General features: G+C 37.3%; 2 protein-coding genes across 5 annotated transcripts; both read left to right on the top strand.

Annotated features, from left to right (window-relative positions):
• Nucleotides 1-11,399: 11,399 nt before the first annotated feature.
• On the top strand, nucleotides 11,400-13,391 carry LOC145087591 (sarcolemmal membrane-associated protein). Of its 2 annotated transcripts, XM_079025576.1 has the most exons (3): nucleotides 11,400-11,623; nucleotides 12,036-12,770; nucleotides 12,845-13,391. In XM_079025576.1, exons 2-3 carry the CDS (start codon nucleotides 12,062-12,064, stop codon nucleotides 13,282-13,284), a joined length of 1,149 nt encoding a protein of 382 aa, XP_078881702.1. In that variant the 5' UTR covers nucleotides 11,400-11,623; nucleotides 12,036-12,061; the 3' UTR covers nucleotides 13,285-13,391. The 2 variants fall into 2 exon arrangements, with proteins under 2 accessions (XP_078881702.1, XP_078881701.1); XM_079025575.1 differs by having other exon boundaries at nucleotides 11,400-12,770.
• Nucleotides 13,392-18,889: 5,498 nt separating this feature from the next.
• Nucleotides 18,890-21,238, top strand: LOC145087590 (zinc finger (C3HC4-type RING finger) family protein / BRCT domain-containing protein). 3 transcript variants are annotated; one of them, XM_079025573.1, is made up of 7 exons: nucleotides 18,890-19,000; nucleotides 19,130-19,267; nucleotides 19,379-19,512; nucleotides 19,747-19,918; nucleotides 20,086-20,631; nucleotides 20,720-20,899; nucleotides 20,992-21,238. In XM_079025573.1, exons 2-7 carry the CDS (start codon nucleotides 19,145-19,147, stop codon nucleotides 21,166-21,168), a joined length of 1,332 nt encoding a protein of 443 aa, XP_078881699.1. In that variant the 5' UTR covers nucleotides 18,890-19,000; nucleotides 19,130-19,144; the 3' UTR covers nucleotides 21,169-21,238. The 3 variants fall into 3 exon arrangements, with proteins under 3 accessions (XP_078881699.1, XP_078881700.1, XP_078881698.1); XM_079025574.1 differs by having other exon boundaries at nucleotides 19,118-19,267; XM_079025572.1 differs by having other exon boundaries at nucleotides 19,081-19,267.
• Nucleotides 21,239-25,878: the final 4,640 nt, after the last annotated feature.

Genomic DNA, 25,878 nt, shown 5'->3' with positions numbered 1-25,878 from the left:
AGTTAAATGTAATCTAGGGGCAAAACAGTCATTTTGATAAAAATAACATGTAATTATAAAGAGTTGATTTATTAATTATAATTAATAAACTTTTTTTGTTATAAAAGTTAAATGTAATCTAGGGACAAAACAGTCATTTTGATAAAAATAACATGTAATTAGCTTCAAAAAAAATAACATGTAATTAGCTTCAAAAAACAATTTTTCTTTCTTTTCTAAAACGAGAATCTCTATATGTTAATAATCTTGAAAATTTCACTTTTTCATCTTTGTGTGAAGATAAAAAAATGCAACCTGTGGCAGCATATTGCTTGTGAAATTTGTAGACTTGGACATGTAGATCCATAAGTTTACTCCATAAAATTATATATATTTTTTTCTTAAAATCCATGTAATATATACAAACTATATAATTCATCTTCTGTTTAAAATTTTGTTTAATTTTTTAAAAACTTTATATGCAGATTCTGGGTAACCATGGGGCATCCTTTATATTCTGTGAAACTGAGTATTGCAAATGTCCCTACAGATGGGTTAGTTTATAACCTATTAACTCTATATTATCTTTAAGCAGTTTGAACATTTCAAGTTAAGGATATTACCTGTTACAGGTAAAATTCTCTGCTATTATAAACAAAAGATGGACAAAATATTACAATTTTTAGGAGGGACAAAATATTACAATTTTTTGTCCCATTGATAAAAAAAATTTGTAAGCAGTTTGATGGGATTAATTAGTGCTATAATACAACACATATACATAGTCTAACCAAAAAAAATGGCAGAAGTCATAACAGAAGCAGAATCCGTAACACAAATAAGAAGAAATTGGGCAACAAACATAAGGCAGAAGCCTAATCAGGTAGAACACAGAAGGATATCAAAAAAAAAAAAAAAAAAACAGTTGAAGAAGAAATTGGGTACCTGGTGTTTGTAACAGAGAAGAAGACGAGGCAGAAGCTAATCGATTAGTAGAATCAGTGAGCATATCTTTTTATTGTTAGGCTAAAGGGTCTTTTCGTCATAATCTACCTTTTTATCTTCCAGCCGTTTTCTTTCTCTCCAATTCCGCCCATTTTAGGAGGAAAGTTTGGAACGATACAAATCCTCCCAAATCTGCTCTCTTCATCTTTTCTCTTCAAAAAAAAAAAATACTAGGGAGCACCCAAACTTCTCTTCTTTCCTTCCAAATCCTCTCAATTCCGTTCTCTTCTTTCATTAAGTGATACTCAGGAGCAGGGTGTTAATCAGACGATATATAGGGAAGAAGACACAATGTTACATTTTTGGTCCCTGCAACTTCAATGATTTCATACCTTTGATCCCTGTTGTTTTCACAACTTGGCTATTTTGGTCCATTCCAGAAATTGATATAATTAAAAGGGGAATTGATGTAGAGTTACATTTTCAGTCCCCGACTTTCAGCAGTGTGACAGTTTCAACCCATTTTTCAAAAAATTTGCAAATTTGAAGGCTGGTGAACAGTTTTGGATTTTTCAACGCTCATATTTTGTTGTGAATAGAAAATTATGGATTCCATCAAGTCTTGGCGGTTCGGAAAGTCGTTTTTCGTGATAACGACAAATTTCCATGACTTTTTCGGGTTTTATACTTCATTGTATATATCATTTTGTCGCGGGGGAGCACAGTAATTTTTATCCATTCAAGATCATTCTCATGACCATAAGAAGACTTTATAATCAGGTTTTCGATTATAAATCGGGGGAGAATTTGGTATGGCCATTCGAAATTGGATTTGTGACTTTTCAAAGTTGAACTTTTTTGATAAAGCTTGTGGTAAAATTATGAAGGTAGCTTTTACAGTGGAAGTTCTTCATCGAGCTCTGCTAAAGCTTTTACAGAGAAGTATCCTTTACAGCGGAAGTTCTTTATCAAGCTCTGCTAAGGACTTGTTATATCTCCGACTTCTAGTATTTTCTCGATCAAGTGGCATTACGAATCTTAAAGTTTGGGTTGTTACATGATATTTTTTGATGGATTATATCATTAGCTTATTTGAAGATCATTGTGACTTGGAGGGGAAGCTCTTCAAAGACAAGAAGTGATTCGGTTTCTTTGTTCTGAAATGGGTTTTTATGGCGGGCTTGGTTTTCATGAAGATTTTATTTGGGATTACATTCGAAAATGAAGTTTAAAGACATTACTTCAGTGCTTGATTTATATATCCTAGCGCCCGTGTTTGAAGACTATTGAAGAATCAAGATTCGTGGATTGTTTCATCTATTCCTTGTTGCAAGATCTTTTTATTTGCTAGATGCTTGTTTTGGAAGTTAAAGCATTGCCATCCATTCCATACTTTGAGGGGGAGATTGTAAGGTTTCAAAGCACTCCCTTGTCATCCATTCCATACTTTGGAAGTTAAAGCATTGTCATCCATTCCATACTTTGAGGGGGAGATTGTAAGGTTTCAAAGCACTCCATGGATGATCGCAATGGGCCCCTTTGATAAACTGTAGGTTAAAAGCCCAAGACTTGTCTTTTCCCTATAAATAGTAATGTATTATTCATTATTAGGGTTAAGAGTGAGGCAAAATGTAGCCGCCACGTGAGGTTTCTTATGTAGTGTTAGATTCTTTAGTCTATGTTGAAAGTGTAACTTATTCCTCTTGTTTGAATAAATCGAGTGATCATTCGACCTAATCTTCATATTTGTGTTTGTTCATATTTTTCGTATCTTGTTCATCAAATCTCAATTAGGGTTTTCATCCCAACATTGTTATTGTTGTAACTTGTGATGTATATTTAATTTGCTTGTGATCCATGACTAAGTCGCACAACCCAACGTATTCCGCCGCCTCGGTCGGCGGTGTGACAAATGAGATTTTGCGGACGTATTCCCCGAGGAGTTGCCTGGAATACCTCCGGAGCAATAGGTGGATTTCAGGATCGACCTAGTCCCTGGTGCGACTCTAATAGCCAAGGCACCATATCGGTTGGCTCCTCCTGAGATGCAGTTGTCTACACAGCTGCAAGAGCTGTTAGACAAGGGATTCATTAGACCGAGTAGTTCACCCTGGGGAGCCCCAATTTTGTTTGTGAAGAAGAAGGACAGGTCGCATCGGATGTGTATAGATTATTAGGAACTGAATAAGGTAACGGTGAAGAACCGTTACCCACTCCCGAGGATTGATGACATCTTTGACCAGCTACAGGGAGCATCTTGGTTCTCCAAGATTGATCTGCGTTCAGGGTATCATCACATGAGGGTCAGAGAGAGGGATGTACAGAAGACAGCGTTCCGGACACGCTATGACCATTATGAGTTTGTGGTGATGCCCTTCGGGCCCACCAATGCTCATGTCGCGTTCATGGACCTCATGAATTGCGTGTGTAGACCGATGTTAGACCGGTCTATGATAGTGTTTATTGATGATATCTTGGTTTATTCCAAGACGCATGTGGAACGTGAGGAACATCTGCGAGAGGTGATAGAGACTTTGAGGAGGGAGAACTTGTATGCTAAGTTCTCCAAGTGTGAGTTCTGGTTGCGCGAGGTGCAATTCCTTGGACACCTCGTCAACCAGAACGAGATTTCGATGGACCCGGACAAAGTGAAGGCCGTGATGAGAATTTAGGAATGGCAACGGGGCGGGGCATGGATTCCCAAACCCGCCCCGATAACTTTCGGGTATCTTATCGGGGCGCCCCATTGGGTTTCGGGTTTCCCCGTCGGGTTTCGGGTATCTTATCGGGTTTACAACAATTGATAAGGAAATCTTTATTCTCTTTTAGGGTACCCCAATGTCTTATAAAATATACATGTTCTAGCAACTCTTTTAAATTAAAAACATGATGCATCACTTTAATAAAATAAATTGGACGTTATATTAAAAATTATTTGATTTAAGTTTTTTTTAATACGTCAAAACACGTAAAAATGATCATTAACACCAGATTGTTAATAACTAAAAAAATTGTCCACGATAAGTATTTTATATTTGAACGCGTACAATTAACAACAAATTTTTTTGAACATATATATATATATATATATATATATATATATATAATCGGGGCGGGTCGGGGCGAGGATAACCCACTCCCTGCCCCGAACCCGATAAAAAACCCGATAACGACCCGTTACCCGACCCGAAATGATCGGGTTTCGGGTTTCCCCGTCGGGTTCGGGTTTTTTTGCCATCCCTAGATGAGATGGGAGGTTCTGAAGTCTCCATCTGAGATTCGGATTTTCCTAGGATTAGCCGGCTACTATCGAAGATTCATCCAGGATTTCTGCAAGATAGCCGTACCCCTGACCAGGCTAACAAGGAAGGTCGTGGTCTTTCGTTGGGGGCCTGAGCAGTAGGCCACATTCAAGACACTGAGACAGAGATTGTGTGAGGCACCAATCTTAGCCCTGCCGGAGCGCATGGTGGATTTTGTGGTGTACTGCGATGTGTCCATCTCAGGTTTGGGCGCAGTACTGATGCAGAGAGGGCATGTCATCGCCTACGAATCGGGGCAGTTGAAGCCTCACGAGGCGAATTACCCGACGCATGATTTTGAGCTGGGGGCTGTTGTATTCGCCCTCAAGATTTGGCGTCATTACCTCTATGGGGTTCGGTGTACCATCTATACAGACCACAAGAGTTTGAGGTACCTCATGGATCAGCCGAATCTAAACATGAGGCAGTGTCGGTGGTTGGACGTGGTGAAGGATTACGATTGCGAGATCCTTTACCATCCGGGGAAGGCCAATGTGGTGGCCGACGCGCTTAGCCGCAAGGCAGCGACGATTGGGGATATTTGTCAGAGGATGACAGTGGTGACTCCGTTGTTGGAGCGGATTTAGGAGGCCCAGCAGGAGGCTATGAAGGAGGAACATCTGAAGAGCGAGCGGATAGCGGGGCAGGTCTCCTCCTTCGACTATGACAGCCGAGGATTACTGACACTACACCGTAAGGTGTGGGTACCGTACCACGGGGGTGTGCGCCAGGTTCTGATGGAGGAGGCGCACAAATATCGATTTTCCATTCATCCCAGGGCGACAAAGATGTATAGGGACCTTCGTCTCAACTATTGGTGGCCATGCATGAAGCGGGATGTTGCATGGTACGTGGAGCGGTGCTTGACCTGCAGGAAGGTCAAGGCCGAGCATCAGAGACCTCACGGCAAGATGCATCCGTTGGATATTATGATGTGGAAATGGGAAGACATTACAATGAATTTTATCACAAATCTTCCTAGGACCGCGCGGGGAGTGGATTCGATTTGGGTCATCGTCGATCGATTGACCAAGAGTGACCATTTTATCCCGATTCAGGAGAGCATTTCAGCCGAAAAGTTGGCCAACATCTATATCAGGGTGGTGGTGGCGCGACACGGGGTGCCGGTTTCGGTGATTTTAGACATGGGTGTGCGGTTTACTTCCAGGTTTTGGAAGAAGTTTCATGATGAGCTAGGTACTCGTCTGCACTTTAGCACCGTCTTTCACCCGCAGACGGATGGTCAGAGCGAGCGGACCATCCAGACTCTTTAGGATATGCTGCAAGCATGCGTGTTAGACTTCGGAGGTAGTTGGGATACCTACCTTCCATTGGCAGAGTTCTCCTATAACAATAGTTATCATGCAAGCATTGACTGCCCTCTTTTCGAGATGCTGTATGGGAGGAGGTGCAAGACCCCGATATGTTGGGGCGAGGTTGGACAGAGGGTAATTGGGAGCACTGAAGTAGCACGTAAGACGACAGAGAGGATTCAGCAGGTCCGGAGTAGGCTTCAGATTGCTTAGAGTCGGCAGAAAAGTTATGTCGATACCCGTCGATCAGACCTGGAGTTCCAGGTCGGGGATATGGTTCTCCTGAAGGTGTCGCCATGGAAGGTCGTTATCCGATACAGGAAACGGGGAAAACTGGGCCCCAGGTACATTAGACCGTTCAGGGTTATAGCCCGGGTGGGCAAGGTGGCGTATAGGCTGGATTTGGCAGCCGAACTCAGTCAGATCCACAACACTTTCCACGTTTCCCAGTTGCGAAAGTGCCTGGTGGACGACTCAGCAGTGGTGCCCTTGGAGGACATTTAGGTTGATGAAAGCCTGAATTACATCCAGAGACCTGTGGCGATCCTCGACCGGAAGACGAAGGATCTGAGGAACAAGAGGGTGGAGCTCGTGAAGGTGCAATGGCAGCACCAGAAGGGCTCGAAATAGACTTGGGAGTCGGTGGACGAGATGATGGAGCATTACCCAGAGCTGTTTCAGGAACAAGTAGCAGACTTTGAGGACGAAGTCTAAAATAAGTGGGGGAGATTTGTAGCACCTGGTTGTTGGTACGCCTTTCTTTTTATTTTTGTCTAAGTGTTTTGCATTTTTGGCCTTGGACTCGGCGAGTTGAAGGACCAACTCGTCGAGTAGAAGCGGGACGGAACGCGGGACTTAAGTGATGGACTCGGCGAGTCGGGTCCCGGACTCGACGAGTAGGCCCTGGCTGGACAAAAACCCTAATCTGAGGGTTTGCACCCTATTTAAACATCTCATTCAGTCACCCATCGCCCCATTTGCTCCCACAAGACCCCCATAGCGAAACCCAATCGTGTGAGTGAAGATCTAAGGCCTTTTGAGTGATTTTGGTGCTTTTGTGATCTAAGAAAGGAAGGAAAAGCTTGAAGAAACAAGAAGAGGTTAGAGGGATCCGAGTTTGAGCATCTTCCTCAGTGCGTTTGAGGTATAAAGCTTATACCTTGCTCATTATTATTATATATCTATTCTTGAAGGAAGTTAGGGCTTCTAAGAGTCATTTTAGCTACCAACCATGATTTCAAGCATGGTTGAGGGCTAGGGTTTTGGATCCAAGGTTCTTGAGGGACCCTAAGGCAGAAAGCAACTGTTTTAGAACCCATGGAAAGCCTCATGCATGTTGGGAGTTCCTTTTTGAGCCATTTGGGCTCATTCTTCCATGCATACACGTAAAGTTTGTAACTTTACGTGCTAGATCGAGTCTAGGGGCTTGGATCTGCCTTTTGATCAAAGGTTGTACATCAAAAATCGAGGATTTAGAGTGTGGACATGACCGACTCGGCGAGTCCGTTCCTGGGACTCGACGAGTCCAAGGCTTTGAGTCCCATATCTGTTGAGGGTCAAAAGAACCCAGTTGGGTGTTAGAAGGGTTGTAGCAGGAAAAAAAGAGTGACCCAACGCATTGGACTTAGTTTTAGACCTGGAATTCATGGGACTCGACGACTGCTATAACAGACTCGACGAGTCCAAGGCAATCTCCTTAAGATTGAAGATGAACTCGGCGAGTTGTTCATACAACTCGGCGAGTCAAGGTAAGACTTGTTCATCGGATGAAGGTGAACTCGACGAGTTGTTCATATAAATCGGCGATCGGATGAAGGAACATTCGATGTTCTTATAGAAGAGGAACTCGTCGAGTCATCGCCAAACTCGACGAGTCGATTCATGGATAAGGATTAGGGACTCGACGAGTTGACGGATCAACTCGGCGAGTCGGGTCAACTTGAAGTTGACTTTGACTTGGCCTGGATTGGAGGTAAAATAGTCATTTTACCCTAAGAGTAGATGTCAGTTTCTGACTAAGTGTTTTGTGGGGATTGTAGCCGGAGGATTTCTGGAGCAGCAGCAGACAGAGACTTCCCACACGAATTATCAGCAGCTACTTGCTCGAGGTGAGTTACCTTCCAGTAGAGGTGGGTCTACGGCCATAATTCCGGCCCACCAGTAGGAGTTGTATGTTAGATGATTGTCTTTGTGATATCATCTAGGTTTGCTACTACCTGATATGTTATATGTCGGCATGATATGCGATAGTAGTAGAGTTCGGTTTTTAGGACCAAAGGGTAGGTCAGACACCCCAGATATGTCTGATAATATGTGCCGATATGTTTATATGCTGGCATGATATGTTATATGTGATAGTGGTAGTAGGAGGGGAATAGTCCCCGAGTTCGATTGTTAGGACCGAAGGGTAGGTCAGCACCCCAGAATGGCTTGACATGGGTAGGTCAGCACCCCGAAATGGTTTGACATGGGTAGGACGGCACCCTAGAATGGCCGCATGGGTAGGTCGGCACCCCAGAATGGTCGTACCGGGTAGGTCGGGCACCCCATAATTTCCCGACAGTATGTATGCTATGTGATTGTATGGTATGTGGTATAATGGGGGAACTCACTAAGCTTCATGCTTACAGTTTACAGTTTTGGTTTCAGGTACCTCTTCAGGGAAGGGGAAGGAGCTGGCGCGGTAGCGGCACATCATGCACACACTCTTTGGTTTCCGTACTATGGATATTCTGGGATTGTACTCTGACATGTTCTTATTTTATGACTTGGGTTTTCAGACATGATACATTGTTTTATGGGATGATGTGATTTCACAGTATTTTCTTATGAATGTTTTTATGAGTCAGTTAATTAAAAAGAAAATTTTGGTCTTGAAAATTTGGTCGTTACAGTACTAGTATCCAATACTAAGCTCATACTATCAGGCATAACCTAAATAGGCTATCCTACTATTGTCTACTCAATACTAGCATGTAATTCTCATAAGCTGAAACACATAAAACATGCACATAAGGCATCATTCCTAGATCCTTAATCCTATTCTAGCATGTTGTTCTACTGAAGCTGATAAACATAACATAAACTTGTATGGGTACTTTGGGGAATACGTACTTGATCTCGGCCGGTCGCGCACATCACACACTTTGTTCTTTTTCCAAAACTCTTTTAACTTATCTTTTTGAAAACCATTTCCTTGAAAACAAATATTTTGATCCCTCGATTTGAGTCCAGACACCCCCGAGGGCGTGTCTGAATCCCTCAAACCAGGGCTCTGATACCAACGTGTAACATCCCAAATTTCGAGTCCAAAAATTTCATTTTAATTAACTGAGTATAAAAACATTCATAAGAAAACTAAGTAGAAATATATCATTTCATAAATCAACATATCATGCATGAAATCCCAAATCATAAGATAGCAATATGTCAGAGTACAATCCCAGAATATCACAAGTGCGGAAAATCAATGCGTGTGTGTATGATGTGTTGCTACCGCGCCAACTCCTTCCCCTTCGCTGAAGAGGTACCTGAAACCAAAACTGTAAACTGTAAGCACGAAGCTTAGTGAGTTCCCCCATCGTACCACATGACATACAATCACATAACATACATATACTGTCAGGCATATCTGGGTGCCCGACCTACCCCTTCGGTCCTGTCGACTGGATACTGCCTAACATATATGGGTGCTGGCCTCCCCTTCGGTCCTGTCAACCGGATACTGCCTAGCATATATGGGTGCTGGCCTACCCCTTCGGTCCTATCGACCGGATACTGGGGACTATTTCACCCCTCTACTACTACCACATAACATGAATCACATAATCATATTTTATCTAGTATGACTGGGTATGACTACCCCTCTTTGGCCCTATCGATCGGAAATCTTGGGGACTATCTCCCCTACTGCTACTGGCATATAACATCATCTCATACTGACACATAACGTATCAGGTAGTAGCAAACCTAGATGAATATCAAAAAGACAATCATCTAACATACAACTCATACTAATGGGTCGGCATTGTGGCCGTAGACCCACTGCTACTAGAAGGTAACTCACCTCGAACGAGTAGCTGCTGATAACCTGCGCGGGAAATCTTTGTCTGCGGCTGCTCCGGAAATCATCCGGCTATAATCCCCACAAAACACTCAGTCAGAACCTGATATCTACTCTTAGGGTAAAATGACTATTTTACCCCTGACCAAGTCCAAGTCAAAGTCAAAGTCAACTTCCAGTTGACCCGACTCGTTGAGTTGGGTCGCTAACTCGTCGAGTTCCTATCCTTTCATCTGTCCTTCTTCACGCCTCTACTCGTCGAGTTTGGCAACGACTCGACGAGTTCTCCTTCTAAAACAACCTCGAATGAACCTTCATCCGACTTGCCGAGTTTTATGAACAACTCGTCGAGTTCATCTCCATCCTATGAACAAGTCCTGCCCTCGACTCGCCGAGTTATATGAACAACTCGTTTAGTTCATCTTCAAGAGTTGGGAGATTGCCTTGGACTCGCCGAGTCTGCTCATGCACTCGCCGGGTCCAACGAACTCTAGGACTATGGCTTATCCCAATACGTTGGGTCACTCCTCGAGACCCTCTAAAACCTTTCCAGCACTCCACTGGGTCTCTTTGACCCATAACAGAAAAGGGAAGTCTAACCTCGGACTCGCCGAGTCCCAAGAACGACTCGCCGAGTCGATACTGTCCAAGTCTATTTCTTCGATTTTTGGTGTACAACTCTTGTCCAAATGATAGATCTAGGTCCCTAAACTCGATCTAGCACAGAAAGTTACAAACTTTACGTGCATGCATGGGACTTAGAGCCTAAAAGGCTCTAAAAGAGACTCTTAAGTTGCATGGGGGCTTCCATGGGTGCAAAAGCATTCCTTTTCTGCCTTGTAACTCCTTCATGGACCTAGATCCGAAGCCTCAACCCCCAACCATGCGTGTAATCATGGTTGGTTACCAAGAATGGCTAATAAAAGCCATAAATCTCCCCAAAAAGGGATCTAGCAAATGAAGAAGCAAAGTGTCGACTTTATACCTTATGGGAACTGCAAATGGCGCACAAGCTTGAACTCCCTTGGTCTTCTCTTGATTCCTATAGGCTTTTCCTTCTTCTTTGAGTTCAAAACCACCAAAAAGCACCACAAATGCCTTAGCTTTTTAAATAAACGGTTAGGGTTTGCTATGGGGGGTTTCTGGAAGCAATAGGGACGAAGGGGTGGTTGGATGAGATGCTTAAATAGGGTGCAAACCTTAGGTTAGGTTTTGTCCAGTCATAGTCTACTTGTCGAGTCTGGGAGCCGACTCGACGAGTCCGTCATTTAATCCTGTATCAAATCCGCTTCAACTCGAAGAGTTGGGCCTTCAACTCGCCGAGTCCTATGCCAAAAATTCAAAATACTTAAATAGAATACATACCAGGAACCAGATGCTGCAAATCTTCCCTACTTATTTTAGACTTCATTCTCGAAGTCTGCTGCTCGTTCCTGGAAAAGCTATGGGTAATGCTCCATCATCTCATCCACCGGCTCCCAAGTCCATTCTGAGCCATTCCGGTGGCGACGCTCCTAGCGAGAGCTAAGGAGCGGTGTTCCTTGATTGCTGGCGAGTGTAGCAAACCCGGTGGCGACCCCCACTCCTATTAGTCTAAAAATAATATTTTTTCACCTTTATACTTTGTAAAATGTTATTTTTATCTGTTTAATTTCGAGCTTTCAAAATATGGCTTATTCTACCTCTATATATATATTTTTAAATATCACTTTTATTCTTAAATGTTGTTTTAAAATCCTAGTTAATATTTAAATACAATATAAAACATTAGAACTTATCAAAGTTGTTAGAATTAGAATAGAATGAAATGAAACGCCCCACTGGTTCCTACCTTCCTGTACAGACGTGAAACTTCGATAACTACGGCCCAAATTTCATTTTTGCAAAATCAGATTTTTCTGTACATGGAAATGAAAACTACGTTTGAAGATTAGGGCATGAAATTTATGCATCGTCGGTCATCACCATCAAATCGGCCTCGTAGCTCCTTCACGGATCGTCTTGATTAAATTAACCTAAAGGTAAATTCCACTTCCTTCTAGGGTTTCAATCCAACTGTGGTTTTCCAACATAATTTGACTTCTCTGAGAAATTCGATTTCCCCCATTTTGCATTTAAGCCATCTTGTTACCGAGTGAAGCAGTGTAAACTTATTTCTCATCTCCAATATCATTATTGCCCTAAAGTTGCATCTGTTAAGGTCTGTAAATTGTTGAGTTCGGAGGAAAACGAGTTGTTGATTGTGTTTTAGGAAGACCGTGAAAATGGAGTTAATTAACTATCAGGTTATATATGTTTGATGAATTAAAACATGGTTAAGAGACTTAATCATCAGCCTGTTTGCAAGCACATGTGATTCCTGGAAGATCTTCTGTATGGAAGTGTAGATAATTACTGCACTGATACTGATTATTCATTTTGGTCTCCTCTCAGTTTCATCTATTTTACCATTTATCACCATGGGAAGCAAAGGTAGACTTCCTCCTCCTCATCATTTAAGGCGTCCACTACCTGGCCCTGGAATCGGACATCATGATTCCATTCCTCCCGAAATCCATCCTCAACATGGTCGTTTTCCTCCATATGATATGTTACCACATCCAGAAATCATGGAACAAAAGCTTGCTGCACAGCACATGGAAATGCAGAAACTTGCAACAGAAAACCAAAGGTTAGCTGCTACTCATGGAACCTTGAGGCATGATGTTGCAGCCATACAACATGAGCTACAAATGTTACATAACCACATAGGAGGTGTAAAATCAGAAAGAGAACATCAAATAATGGGGATCTTAGACAAAATCGGGAAAATGGAAGCAGATCTCCAAGGTGCAGAGCCACTTAAACTAGAACTGCATCAGGCACGAACAGAGGCACAGAGCTTGGTTTCAGCTAGGGAAGAACTCGTTACAAGAGTACAGAAACTAACAGAAGATCATCAGAGAGTTCACATGGATTTGCAACAGGTTCCTGCTTTGATGTCAGAACTTGATATGCTTAGACAAGAGTATCAGCATTGTAGGGCAACTTATGAGTATGAGAAGAAAGTTTACAACGATCATTTAGAGTCTCTTCAGGTGATGGAAAAGAACTATATGACAATGGCAAGCGAAGTGGAAAAGCTTCGAGCTGAATTAAAGAAACACGCTGAAAACGACAGGAGGGCGGGTACGTCATTTGTGATATAATATTTCTGCTTTTAAATTTGTTGATTTTTTTTTTACTTCCAAATTACATTGCAGGTGGGCCCTATGCTGGTTACAATGAGAAAGAAGCTTCTGGACATAATCCTGTAGGACAACACACTTTTGAATCAGCCTATGGTGTTGCGGGTGCTGGTCCAGGTTATGGACCTGGACCAGTGGTTCCAGGTTATGGTCTTCATAAAGGACCGGGTCCTGGTGCACCACCTTATGAACCACAAAGAGGACCAGGGTATGAGCCACAGAGATATGATCCGCATAGAGTAGGACCTGGTTATGATTTGTACAGAGGACCTGGTTATGATATGCAACGTGGGTCCGGTTATGATGCACGGAGAGGATCTAATTCTGATGCACAAGATGCGGCTAATGTTTCGTATGGTTCAGTGGCGGTGACTGGTCATGGTGGAAGTGGGTTTCAGGGAATACAGCCGCCACCGCCGCCAGTGGTGGATGGTAACCACCCTGCCCGGAGATAGAGTAGCGTGTGTTTGGAAAATGAACTAATCTTGATTTTGTTTTTTTTATTTGATGTGATATTCTTGGTTGATTTGAAAGTTACAGTGATGAGGTTGCTTTCTTGGAAGTTATTTGGCAAATACTACATAACTTTATTTTTTCGAGCAGTTATATGGGGGACGAAAATACTAATGGAAATAAATAAAGATATATAATGGTTATAATGTATTTTTGACAAAACTGCAAAAATGGTCCCTATGGTTTGTATTTTTTCCAGTATTCAGTCCAAACCTTATGACATTTGTAAAATAGTCTTTTTCAGCATATTTCTTTATGTATTTTGTCCCTTCCGAAATTAAATTTACTAAATTGCCTTATTTAATTTATAAATTAAAATTACTAAATTGCCTTAAATAATGTATGTATTTCCTTCATTTTATTTCTTTATAAGATTGATGATTAAAGTTTCATCCTCTTTAATAAATGAAATTTTTTTTTGCCACATGTCAATCTCTCATGAGTTTTGACACTTATCATTTTGTGGTATTTTTGAAATAAATATTATCCACTTGTCAATTTTTGGTTTGTTTCAATTTTTATTATTAAAGTCATATACTATACATGTAAAGTATTAAATATCATATATATGATATTAAATTGCAATAAATACGTTTATTCATTTCTTATTTTAAAGTTATACATTAAAAATATTTTCTATTTACACTTTAATTTAATGTTTAATTTTTTTTTTTTAAATCAACCCGTGCAATACACGGGTCTCACACCTAGTTTGTAACATAGATGATGTTGGTAAGAGTATATTAGAATTACAAGGTGTAAGACCTATATATTACATAGGTTGATTAAAAAAAATAAATATGAAGGTCTAAATAGACAAAATTGCAAAAATGGTCCCTGTGGTATACATTTTTTGGGGTTTTAGTCTAAACCACGACTTTTTTGGATTGGTGGTCCTTTTGATATAATTTCGTTGCGTTTTTGGTCCCCCGCTAAACTGAAAAGACTATTATGCCCTTCTGATATATTTTTTTATGTGTTTTCTATTTAATTTAAATGAAAAATAAATTAATTAACTAATTTGGCCCACATCTCTCTCTCCAAAAAACCCAAACCACCGTCTCTGTCAAAGTGGTATAAAATGCAGAAAACCGCATCATCTTCAACCTTGGATCAAGAAGGTTTAGACATAGCTCAATCATTCTTCAAGCTCGTTCAAGGCGTTTGACCACGACACATAATTCAAAAGCTTCTCGCCGTCACCCACAAACTGATTCAGAACAAGTTCTTCCGCACGGTCACACACTTTGGGATCCTTGGTCGCAAATGGCTGGTATCTGAATAACATATTCCCTTCTTTCACTTTGAAAATGGCGTCATGTGATTCGATTGTAAGACTATAGGTGATTCGATTCGAAGAGACTCGTAGACCACAGATTTCATCAAGGGCATCTGCTCCATTGCCGCCATCGTCACCTTCCCACCATCGTGGGTTTTGATCGCACCTATGATCTCCTCCGCTAACTGGGTATGTAAATTAGTTCCGGCACGGCCGAGCCATTTCAGTATATTGGGAAACAAAATCTTGATCCCCCAAAAGCATTGAAACAAAACTGTGAATAAGATGTTATGAACCGCCTCATCTTTTGAAATCCCTAAAGCTTATTCTAGTTCGGTGAAAAAGGGGTGAGACGATAAAGGGGGAAGAAATCTAGAGGGGTTGTTGTAGGGAACTGCTCTGGTGGCCGATAAGGGGGGAGAAATTGACATGTGAGATACGAGGGGAGGAAGGAGTAAGGGTCGGGGATGTTTGGGGCTCCTGTACTAAGCAAAATAAACACAGTAGTGGTGGGTTTTTACCATGGCAACAGGGAGTGCCGGAGGGAGCTGTTCCGGTGGGGTATTCCAGCGAAGATTGGAGATGAGGTGTTGGGGTCGAGTTCAGGTGGGATAAATCCCATCGGAGCTTCTTTGGTGGGGACCTCCCCTGTCACCGCAACCATGATGGTGGTGAAACGGGTGGTGGGTTTGGATGGTTTGACGTTGTTGAAGGAGGTGAGTTGCGATTATTTCCATGGGGAGGTTTGATTGGGGATTACGAATGCAAAGAGGGAAGGTTGGGTAGCCATGCCATCAGTGTTGGTGGATGATTGGAATCAAGAAGATGAAGAAATGGGAAAATATTTTTCATAACAGTAGAATACACACACTGAGAGAGAGAGAGAGAGAGAGAGAGAGAGAGAGAGAGAGAGAGAGAGAGAGAGAGAGAGAGAGAGAGAGAGAGAGAGATGGGTGGATAAGTGGGCTCACTTTTATATTTAATAATAATAATATTATTAAAAAGTGAAAGAAAAATGAAAAATAAATTCATTAATGATATAATTGTCTTTTTAGTTTGGACAGAAACCAAAACTGCGAGCAAAATAACTCAAAAGGATCATCAATCCAAAAAACTCGGGGTTTGGACTAAACCCCCAAAAAAATACATACAACAGGGACCATTTTTGCAATTTTGTCGTCTAAATATTTAAAAACTTTGAATTTATAAGAAAATAAAAAAAATAATAAATTATTAAAATTGATTTTTTTATCTTTTAAATTTAAATAAATAAACAAAATAAACTAATGTGCTTTAATTTGAAAATTTCGAAATAAAAAGGTAAGTCAATTAATGAAATTGATATTTATTTATTACTATATTTATTGTAATTATTACATTAAAATGTTATACGAAATTCATTAAAATAGGAAACCTATAAAATGACATGTGAAAGAAAAATTAATTCAAAATAACCATAAAATGACATTTGACAAATTAAATGAAAGTATGATATATGACAAACAAACCTTCATTTATTAGAATAGATTATTTAAAATAAAAATAAAAATAATATTAATAATGCACTTGTGATTATTTAATCACAAAGTGATCTACGAAACTCACTTGATGTTTTTTTTTTCTTTTATTCCATAATTTTTATACAACTTGTTGATTTTATTGATTTTTTTTTATTCATGTTGATTGGATATTTTTTAACAAAATATAGTTGTTGTTACTAGTATATCTATTGGGATTCACTTGGTGTTGTTTTTTTTTCGAAGTGAAAATTTATGAAGCATGCGGATCACCTCTGCAACCCTCTGAAGTAGAATATGTGGATCAAACGGCTGCAGCCTGTAATAAAAACATGTTTGTTTTTTAACATCTGCAGTAAACTAAAACTGAACTAAACTAATTTTATAAACTGAAAATAGTTCTCAACATCGAATTGTTAATAATTTTAGTCTTAAAACATTGAAAGAATACTAAAAAGAACATGTAAAAAAACAAAAATATAAAATTTCGAAAAAAATATAAAAAATGTAAAAGAAGCTATCAGTTTTATTTAAAAAAAAAATAATTTAAAAAAAAACATAAAAGAAGAAAATAATAAAAAAATTAAGAACATATTGCAAACGATGTCAACAAAGTTCGTAAAAAAAATACACATGTTAAAAAAGATACAACCGGAATTGAAAATATTATTAACATAAACGATAAAAAAAATCAAGTTATAAAAAAAGTGTGGAAACTATAAAAAGAAAATGTATCAAATCCATAAATCAAAGTTAAAAAAAAAATATCAAAGTAAAAAAAGGTTATACCAAAACTCTGAAAAAATTCACTTAAAAAAAATGAAAGTTGAAGATGTTTGAATTGACAAGTCAAGTGTTGCGCCGCGCAGAACACGCGCAAAAGTTTTGTACTCTGAAGTCTTCTAGAAAAACAAATTGCTGCGAAAGGGCAAATGCTACGTCACGCAACAAAAAATAGTCTGAAAATGTTTTTGTTTTTAGAAAAAAAACATCACGTTACTAATTCTTTTAAAGATGACTATGATAATCACATTGAAACACTTAAAAGATATGTATGAAATTATATGGATGCTTACTCTTATGTTTATTCATGTATTAGGCATCATAATAGATATTAATTTGTTCAAGTTGAATTCAATATCAATAATTTTTTTGGATTGCTATTCCAAAAAAAAAACTTATAAAATTATAGAAAAACCTCATTATTGTAATTATAGTACCTCTAACTACAAAAACGTTATTTGGTTCTCTAGCAAGGCATATGCAGAGATGTTATTCGGGTCGGAACCGAACCGAACTGACCCGAACCCGAGTAACCCGAAAACCGAATAAGGGTAATTGTATGAACCGAAAACCGAACCGATTAACCAATACGGGTTCGGGTCGGTTCGAGTATTAATCGGTTCGGTTCGGTTATCACCCAAATAAGCCGAATAACATGTACAAGATGATCAAGGACCTAACATAAGCGAAAAAAAAAAACGAATAAACCGTATTAGGATTCTATAACCCGAATAATAGAATAACAATGTACTTTTATACATCAAGGTAATTAGGTAAAACATTCAAAGACTATCATAACACAATAACACATTGAAATAATGACATTTACATAGTAGATTAAGATGATACTTAATTTCTTACTTGAGTTTCTTGAGTTGGAGCCTAATTTTCAATGACTAGATAAAATAGGAATTCATGAATCCTTAGAGACAATAGGAATGGTCGAATTTTGAAAGTCCAAAACAAGAATTAGGAACGACAGAAGTTTTTCGAGTTTCGAAATAGTTGAGAATATTGGTCGATTTTGAAATGACGAGAACGAGCGTAGGGTTTTTTTCTATTTATGAACGACGACGACTAAAGTGTGAATCGTGATATTGATTTATGTCGATAAGAGAAAGGGGACGAGAAATGCTTATTCGGGTCAGGTATTTACAACCGAATAAGCTCTTATTTGGGTAACCCGAATATAATAAGCATAATATAGATACATAAAACTCGAATCGAATTGCTTATTCGAGCCTAATTCAGTTCGGGTTGGGTTTCGGTTCGGTTCAGGTTTCCGAGCCAAATTCTCATCCCTAAGGCCTTATGGTATACTTATAACGAGCATGTTCGTGGTCTATGTGGCCACGAACAAAAAATGTGAACACCATCGCATACTCTTAGTGGTGGCTAGTGGTGGAAAAATTCGTGGTCAAATGTGGTGGGGAGAACAGACAACAACATCCAATCAATTTTTTTCTCTCTCCATGTCTCTCTATCTCTCTCTACCTCTCTCTACATTTTAATTAATTAAAAAAAATATATTTTTAATTTAAAAATAAAAAAATAAGAAGCATATAGTGGTGGGTATCCCATAGGTTTAGTGGTTGAATGTGGTGATGAGGTGGCACCCACCACTATAGTGGTTAGTGGTGGATATAACGGATGACCTAATATCTATTACATATGATAGGTCATGAGTTCGAACCCGCTTGTTAGCATTCTTTTAATTTCTCTTTATAGTCCTGTTAAAAAAAGAAAAAAACTAATAAAAATGGGAGGAATTTTTTAGAGTAAACCTAAAAACGGATAAAGAAATAAAAAAAAAAAATGATAAAACTAGAAAGTAGAACCGAAATTACGAGATAAAAAAAAAAACCTTACTAAAACCAATAAAATTATGTAAAAGATTTTTATGTTATTTTTCCAACAATATTTTTATGCACACGTTAAGGTAAATTTATAAAGAAATCTTTTATCGGAAACGTTCAGGGGACATTACAAGATTCAAATTTTCAACCTTCCCGCTAAGCCTCTGCGCCACCGTCATCGGCAGCTACACAGACGATCTTTGCTCGGCGGTAATCCTAAAAGGTCTCTCTATCTCTCTCTTAACTAAGTGTGACTTAGACTTTGGAATGTCCTTTTGATTTATAAACAATGCATTGTATTAGGCTGTGCACTTTTCTAGCCCTAAACCTCTAATTTTAGGGCTGCGTCTAGGTCTTTGTTCGAATTATGGATTCAGTTGTCGCTACGGTTAGTGGATACCACGGATCTGAGCGATTTAAACTTATCAAATTAGTATCTCAATCTGGTGCAAGTTATGTTGGAGCAATGAATCCCTCTACCACGCATTTGGTATGTTTTTCCTTTTCGAAGCTTTGCATATTTTTAGATCATTTTTAGTAATTCATGTAATCATAGTGATACTAAACCTAAAAGATTGTATATTTCCGGTTGCTTGTTTAGGTGTGTCGCAAATTTGAGGGGAAGAAATATGAACTTGCCAGGAAATTTAAGATAATCGTGGTGAATCATCGATGGATTGAGGACTGTATAAACCAAGGCAGGCGAGTTTCTGAGCGTCCCTATATGAAACACTGGTATGATTGCCATTTACCAAAGCCTTTTTTTCTTCTGTTGTGAAGCTTGTAAAAGAAGTTTAATTGTTTGATTGCACTAATAGAGTGTGTTCCTAATTCTAGTTTCACCAGTGTAACCTTGGGTAGAACAAGCTCATCATCCACTTTACTAATGTGCAACTCATAAGTTATACCCTCAATGAAAATGAAATGTGTAATCCCACTTGTCCTTCATCTGATTTCATAATTTTGCAGTGGGTTTGAGGTGGGGCCCTTGCTGTTGGAGGCCCCAGTTGTTGCTAATGAAGTAAGAAGTGTATTTGGAGAGGTACCTACCACCAGCAACTTCTCGGAAAATCCTGTGATTAACATTGAAGATGGTGAAAGTGGCGATGATGATTGGAAAGATTCTTGGTTGTTGAAAGAGGTTAGATGTGATCTCTTATACTCACTATGAATCTATTGCCAAAGCTTAATTACCTCATATGGTGTTTTAAGTCATGAAACTTTTTACTAGGATATGCATCTTATCTTGTCTTTCCTACTTTCTGCCATCATGTGGCTAACACTTTCTGCATGTTGTTTTCTATGTAGAATCTGCTTCCTGATGTGAGACAAAATAAGATCCGTTCCAATAGATTAAAGAGAAAATGTACTAACAGACAAAATAAGGACTGTTCTGAATCCTCCAAAGGAGGTCATAGGCTGATTCTTAAGAATATATGTAACGAGCTCAAGTCTTGTTCAGATTCAGAGGAAAATTCCCAACACACAGAAATTCACCACAATGTTGTTGACATTGGCGAGCCTTCTAATTCTTCTGGGAGGCAAAAAAGCAGAAGACTTTTCAGAAAAAGCTTTCAAGATCATGAGAAAAGACCTTTAATCTTGGAGGATCTTGAAAAGATTGAAGATTTAGGGACTTGTTGTAATCTTCAAGATCCAGACTCTAACACAAGGAATCCTGTAAATAACTCTTCAGAAGTTGATGATGATAAATGTAATGGAAGGAAATTATCTACGACACCACATCAGTTATCATGTGTTATATGCTGGACAGATTTTAGTTCAACTAGAGGAGTTCTTCCATGTGGACATCGCTTCTGTTTTTCATGCATTCAGAATTGGGCAGATCATATGGTATCTATAATTTTATCCTTTTTACCATATTTTACATAAATTATGTTTATATTCAGTTATTCACTCACTCCAAACTTATTGCTTACAGGCTTCTATGAAAAAGGTTTCCACATGTCCTTTGTGTAAGGCCAGTTTTTACAGCATAAAGAAGATGGAAGATGCTTTATCTTCTGATCAGAAAATATACTCTCAAACAGTTCCTAATGAGAATGCCTCCATGGATGTATACATTCTTCAGCATGCAGAAGCATCCACATTTCATACCTTGGTAAATCTTCATCATAAAATTCAGGTCATATTATTTATAAAGTCTTGTTCATTATTGAATTTGGTTTTTTGTTTTTAATTTTTGTTGAACAGGGATCAATACCATCAACACCAGTTTGCTACCAGTGTGGTTGTGTTGAACCTGAGGAGCTTCTAGTGAGATGTAATAGTTGTCAGATACGTTGTGTTCATTCTTATTGCTTGGATCCTCCACAATTTCCATGGGTATGCATTCAGTGTAAGGATCTTCGTATGCGATATTTCCGTTAAATTTTAGGAATTGTTACTTTTAAATTGAAAGTCAAAACATAAAGAAAGCAAAGTGGGTTCTCTGTTTTTATACGATTCGTTTAAGTCTTTCTCTTGTTAAAGAAAGGTGGTGGGGATACTTGTTTTTAAAAAAACGAAGCTGTAATGGGGTAACTTTGAAGTTTTCTACATATTTAAAAGATAGCTATATATGTAATCAATCATTTGAAGTATATTTAATATGCTATATATAAAACCGAATCCACCTATTATTATGATATATATAGTAGTAATTAATTTTCAATGACGTGTTTTAAACTCAGAAAATTCGAATCCAAAGGAGTAATCGTCAATTTAACCTTTTGCTTTTTTGAGACGATAAAATTATGCTATATTCACATGTTTTTAATACTTTATTATACAACATTTGGGCATGAGATTCACATGTCAGATATTATAGGTTATTTTTTATAACTATACAATCTTTATCCACATTTTTATATTCAGAAAATTTAAAAGTGTAATATGCAATAAGTCCTCTATTTATTTATTTATATACACAAAAATCAAAATGCTTAAGCTAACGTCGCATCTTAAGGCACTATTGTTCTGATATTATTTTAGTACGATCTCAAGTCCAAAATTACAGATTTGGCTAAATAATATTTGGAATAAATTAAAACCAAGTTGTCCTCTACTTATTTATATATTTTGCTTTGTTTATATGAGAGAGACAAGTTGTTATAAACCCATCCGCTTATTTTCTCGTTATGTTATTAATTAATATGGTAAGAAAGGCTACAGTCTTTCCGCTTTGTGCATATGATACACCGACTCACATTCACTCACCGGTGGGCAAGGGGAAGTTACGTCTAAAGATCTTCCAGGTTGCCCACTTAGGCGGTGTTTATTTTCTTAAAAAAAATCTTTTTCTGTGGGCGGAAACATTTATATTAAAAGGAAATCAAATATTGTTATATATATTTTTTGGGCCTATTTTTTCTATTATCTTGCTATGCATTTACGATTATGACATCTGTAATATTTAATCAAATTAATAACATTTTATTATATTTGTCAACATTTAAAAATGATAAGATGATGGATAAAAAAAATGGAAAGATGATGGATAAAAAAAATGGAAGCATAATTTATTTCTCTTATCAAAACTTGTTTGTTTTTCGGAATAAAAACATATATTTTGTCTTCTTTTTGCACAATATATAAAAAAAAGCTTTTAAAATTAAAAGACACTTCTAACCTTAAGTTTTTAAAGTTTGTCCTCTATTTCTATTTGTTATATATATATATATATATATATATATATATATATATATATATATATATATATATATATATATATATATATATATATATATATATATATATATATTTTGTCTTTTCCCATTTTGTTTGTCTTTTTCTTGTTTCCCATTGTTTAACTAATAATTAATTCAAATGATTTAAAACATGTAAATTTATTGTAGTTGTTTCTCATCTATTTTATCACCGGTTCTAAAATCCAAAGAACTACGTGTGATTCCTACATTCCAAGAACCATCATTTTTGGTTGATTTCGTAAATTTTAGTTGGTGTCTATCGGTGCCTAGTCTATTAGTAAAAAAATCAAATTAATATTGTAAAAGATAAATATTTATTTTAAACTATAATGATTTAATGTCATCAATTATAAAATATATATGGATATATAGACTTTGAGCATTATTAGATCTATCTCTAAAACTATATATGGCTACTTAAAAAATTACAGAAAGAAATTAATGTGTGTAAAACGTAAATATAATACCAAATTACACTTGTAATAGAACTATCCTATACATTATATGTAGCCTTTGATGCGACCAAATGTAGCCACATCTATAAGTTGAACAAAGTCAACCCCAAGTTGACCAAACTGATTTAATTTACCCCTAAGTTGTTCATCAAATCTCACGACACCCATGGTCCGAAATTCTTCGTAACCAAGTTATCCATATACAAATATACAATATATGTCGCCTAACTTGTATTTTATCACAGTCTAAGTCCTTTTAACATTCGTATAAATTCTAACTGCTTAAATGTTTAAGAGACATTAAAATCACCGATATGTTTAATATTAAACTGTGATTTTCAAACCGGTAACCACATTTCAATGAAGTTATAGTTTTGTATGGTTAATTTGATTTGTCCATTAGATAACTCCCGAGAAAATTGGACAATGTGGTTGTCAAAAAATGCTTTCTCAATCCAAAACATTTTTTGGTCAAAATTTTGTCTATAATTTTGGGCTTTTTAATGATTTTGGTCCAAGGCCAGCGTAAAGTGATTAAGGGCGTGTTCGGCAAAAATAGCTGGTAGCAGGTAGCTTGTAGTGGATAATTTTTAGCTGGTAGAGTTTTGTTAAACGCTACGTGAAATATCACTTGAATTTCGAGCGTTTCGTTTAAACTAAACGCTAGAAGCTTGTAGTGCCAAACGAGACCTTTTGTTCAAAACGGAGCGTTTTGTCAAACACTAGAAGCTAGAAACTCTAAACGCTCTGTGCCAAATACGCTTTAAATCATACTTTGTTGGATTATATTTATTGATATTAGTTATCTAAATTAATTATAAAAGAAAATTAAATACATGGGCCCACCAAAACTTACCATATCCCACCACACCTTTCCTATCTCCTTCCTGTTCACTTGTAAACCAAAAAGTGAAAACCCCTTCCCTCCCTCCCTGCCATCCTAATCCATCATTCACAAAATCAACATTTGATATGTTATTTATACATTAGTAGTTTTAAATTTGTAAAGTCTTATCGAATCTCAATTACTTTTAAAATCACAAATAGACAATGTACTTAGTCGTAAAGTAATATAGTTTAAGGTAAGAATGGTTGTCGAACTCGTAAGGAACGGTTATGATTTTCATTCAAACAAATAAGATAATAGTTAAACTAAAGACATAAAAGTAAAGAGGGAGGTTTTTGTTTAAATTATAAACTTGTTTTAAACACTCAAATTAAGCAAACAAAAACAAAAAACTAGTTCAGATTTGAAATATTTCCACTAGAATACGAATCCCTTAGTTTTTTATGTTTGACTCGTTAGTATGTAATGGATCAATGAGTTTGTTACCGAATTTTATGACTAATTATCTTGGTCGGAATTCCTAGTATCAATGATTAATGAACATCTAATCCCAATGATCAAGCAATTAGTGGACACAAAATCATTTAAATAAATTCAACTATGAACGTTATGATCTAACGATTTCTTATCAATTATCATAAATAAATCAAGCATAGTGTGGATATCTATTATTCTATAACACAATCAAAATTAATAATTTATATTACCTAACTTTAGGATTAAATAAATATCTACTCTTAACAATTTAATGATCATAAAGAGTTAAGAATCAAACTAATGTAACTAGATTGATCATTTAAACTACACATAACTCACATGTAGGTAATAAAAACCATAACTTTAACATGAAAGATAAACAGTCAATCGAACACAAGTTTAAATCCATCGAACACAAGTTTAAATCCAACTCACATAATCCTACTAACAAAATCAAAACATATTAACTAGGATTCATCTACATCTAGTGAAAGTAGTAAGATATTTAGCCTTGCATCATAACTAAAATACAAAACTTAACGAATTCGAAATTGGGATGCATGATATAACACAAACCGAAACGATAAAATCGATGAATTCTCTCTTGATCTTCAAATACACACTTCAATGGTGTTCTTCATCTCTAAAAAACGGTTGTAATCATCTAATAACTTGCTTCCCAAGTTAGTATAAGTTGGCATTCGAATTAGGGTTGCAAAACCTATAAATTTATAAAATTATGATGCCACGGCGTGGTAAAGGTCTCACCACTTCGCGGTGTCGGGCTTCCTTGTTGCACATGAACACATATATCGAGACGGGCATTATTCGAGAAGTTTTGGAATTTTCTTAAGGGCGCGGTGCGTCTATCAGTTCTTTTCCGGATTTCTTCGTTTTTTTTGTACCTTTTAGCTCCGTTCTCTTCCTTTTGCATCTTAACTCTGATTGTAACTGTAGTTGAACATTTTAAAGCATATTAAGTATCATATATCATATAACATTTTAATCAAATATATTAAGAAAATAGCTTAAAATATATAGTTAAATAAGGTCATATCAACATTCATGTTTTTGGCATATGTGTGAGTGTTATATTGTTTGTTTGTTGTTTTAGTGAATGTGATAATGATTTGAATCCATAATTAGTACAAGAAAGTTAGTATGCAACTCATTATGTTGACCTACTTATTTTGTTTACATGATGAGGAAGTGCTCTCTTATTTATAAATTCCCTGATCAATATTTGAGCTCTCCATGGTAGATAGTAAACATGGGATCTTATGTCTTATAAATTTGATTAATGTCTTCACATAAGTACTAGATTTAAACAACATGCTTTGGTTTTGTATCACCTTTTTTGAACGACTAAATATATAAAATAAAAAGGCATTAACAAAAAGCTATGATAAAGAAAACGTTATATCAAAGTGTTTAAATTTGGGTTTTGAAGCGATAAGTTCTAGTCTGTATGAAAATTTTGTTTCTATGTACAACCCAACAAAAAGAACTCGCAATAATATCACCCATAAGCCTATCCTTTTTCGGTCAACAACTATCAAAAACACACTTAATAAAATATTCCATAAATACCACCAATCCGTCAAGATAATCG

Source organism: Lactuca serriola, chromosome 2 (assembly GCF_051521515.1).
Source record: "Lactuca serriola cultivar US96UC23 chromosome 2, Lser_US96UC23_V15, whole genome shotgun sequence".
NCBI classification, from domain to species: domain Eukaryota; kingdom Viridiplantae; phylum Streptophyta; class Magnoliopsida; order Asterales; family Asteraceae; genus Lactuca; species Lactuca serriola.
The sequence above is the reverse complement of the archived record's forward strand: the minus strand, read 5'-3'. Positions and strand labels throughout refer to the sequence as shown.

What these genes read in the sequence shown, in the direction of transcription:
- LOC145087591 (XM_079025576.1), top strand. Translation starts at nt 12,062, where the DNA reads ATGGGAAGCAAAGGTAGACTTCCTCCTCCTCATCATTTAAGGCGTCCA. An exon ending in TGAAAACGACAGGAGGGCGG is followed by an intron (nt 12,771 to 12,844) that starts GTACGTCATTTG and finishes ATTACATTGCAG; the next exon opens with GTGGGCCCTATGCTGGTTAC.
- LOC145087590 (XM_079025573.1), top strand. Translation starts at nt 19,145, where the DNA reads ATGGATTCAGTTGTCGCTACGGTTAGTGGATACCACGGATCTGAGCGA. An exon ending in ATCCCTCTACCACGCATTTG is followed by an intron (nt 19,268 to 19,378) that starts GTATGTTTTTCC and finishes TTGCTTGTTTAG; the next exon opens with GTGTGTCGCAAATTTGAGGG. An exon ending in ATTCTTGGTTGTTGAAAGAG is followed by an intron (nt 19,919 to 20,085) that starts GTTAGATGTGAT and finishes TTTTCTATGTAG; the next exon opens with AATCTGCTTCCTGATGTGAG.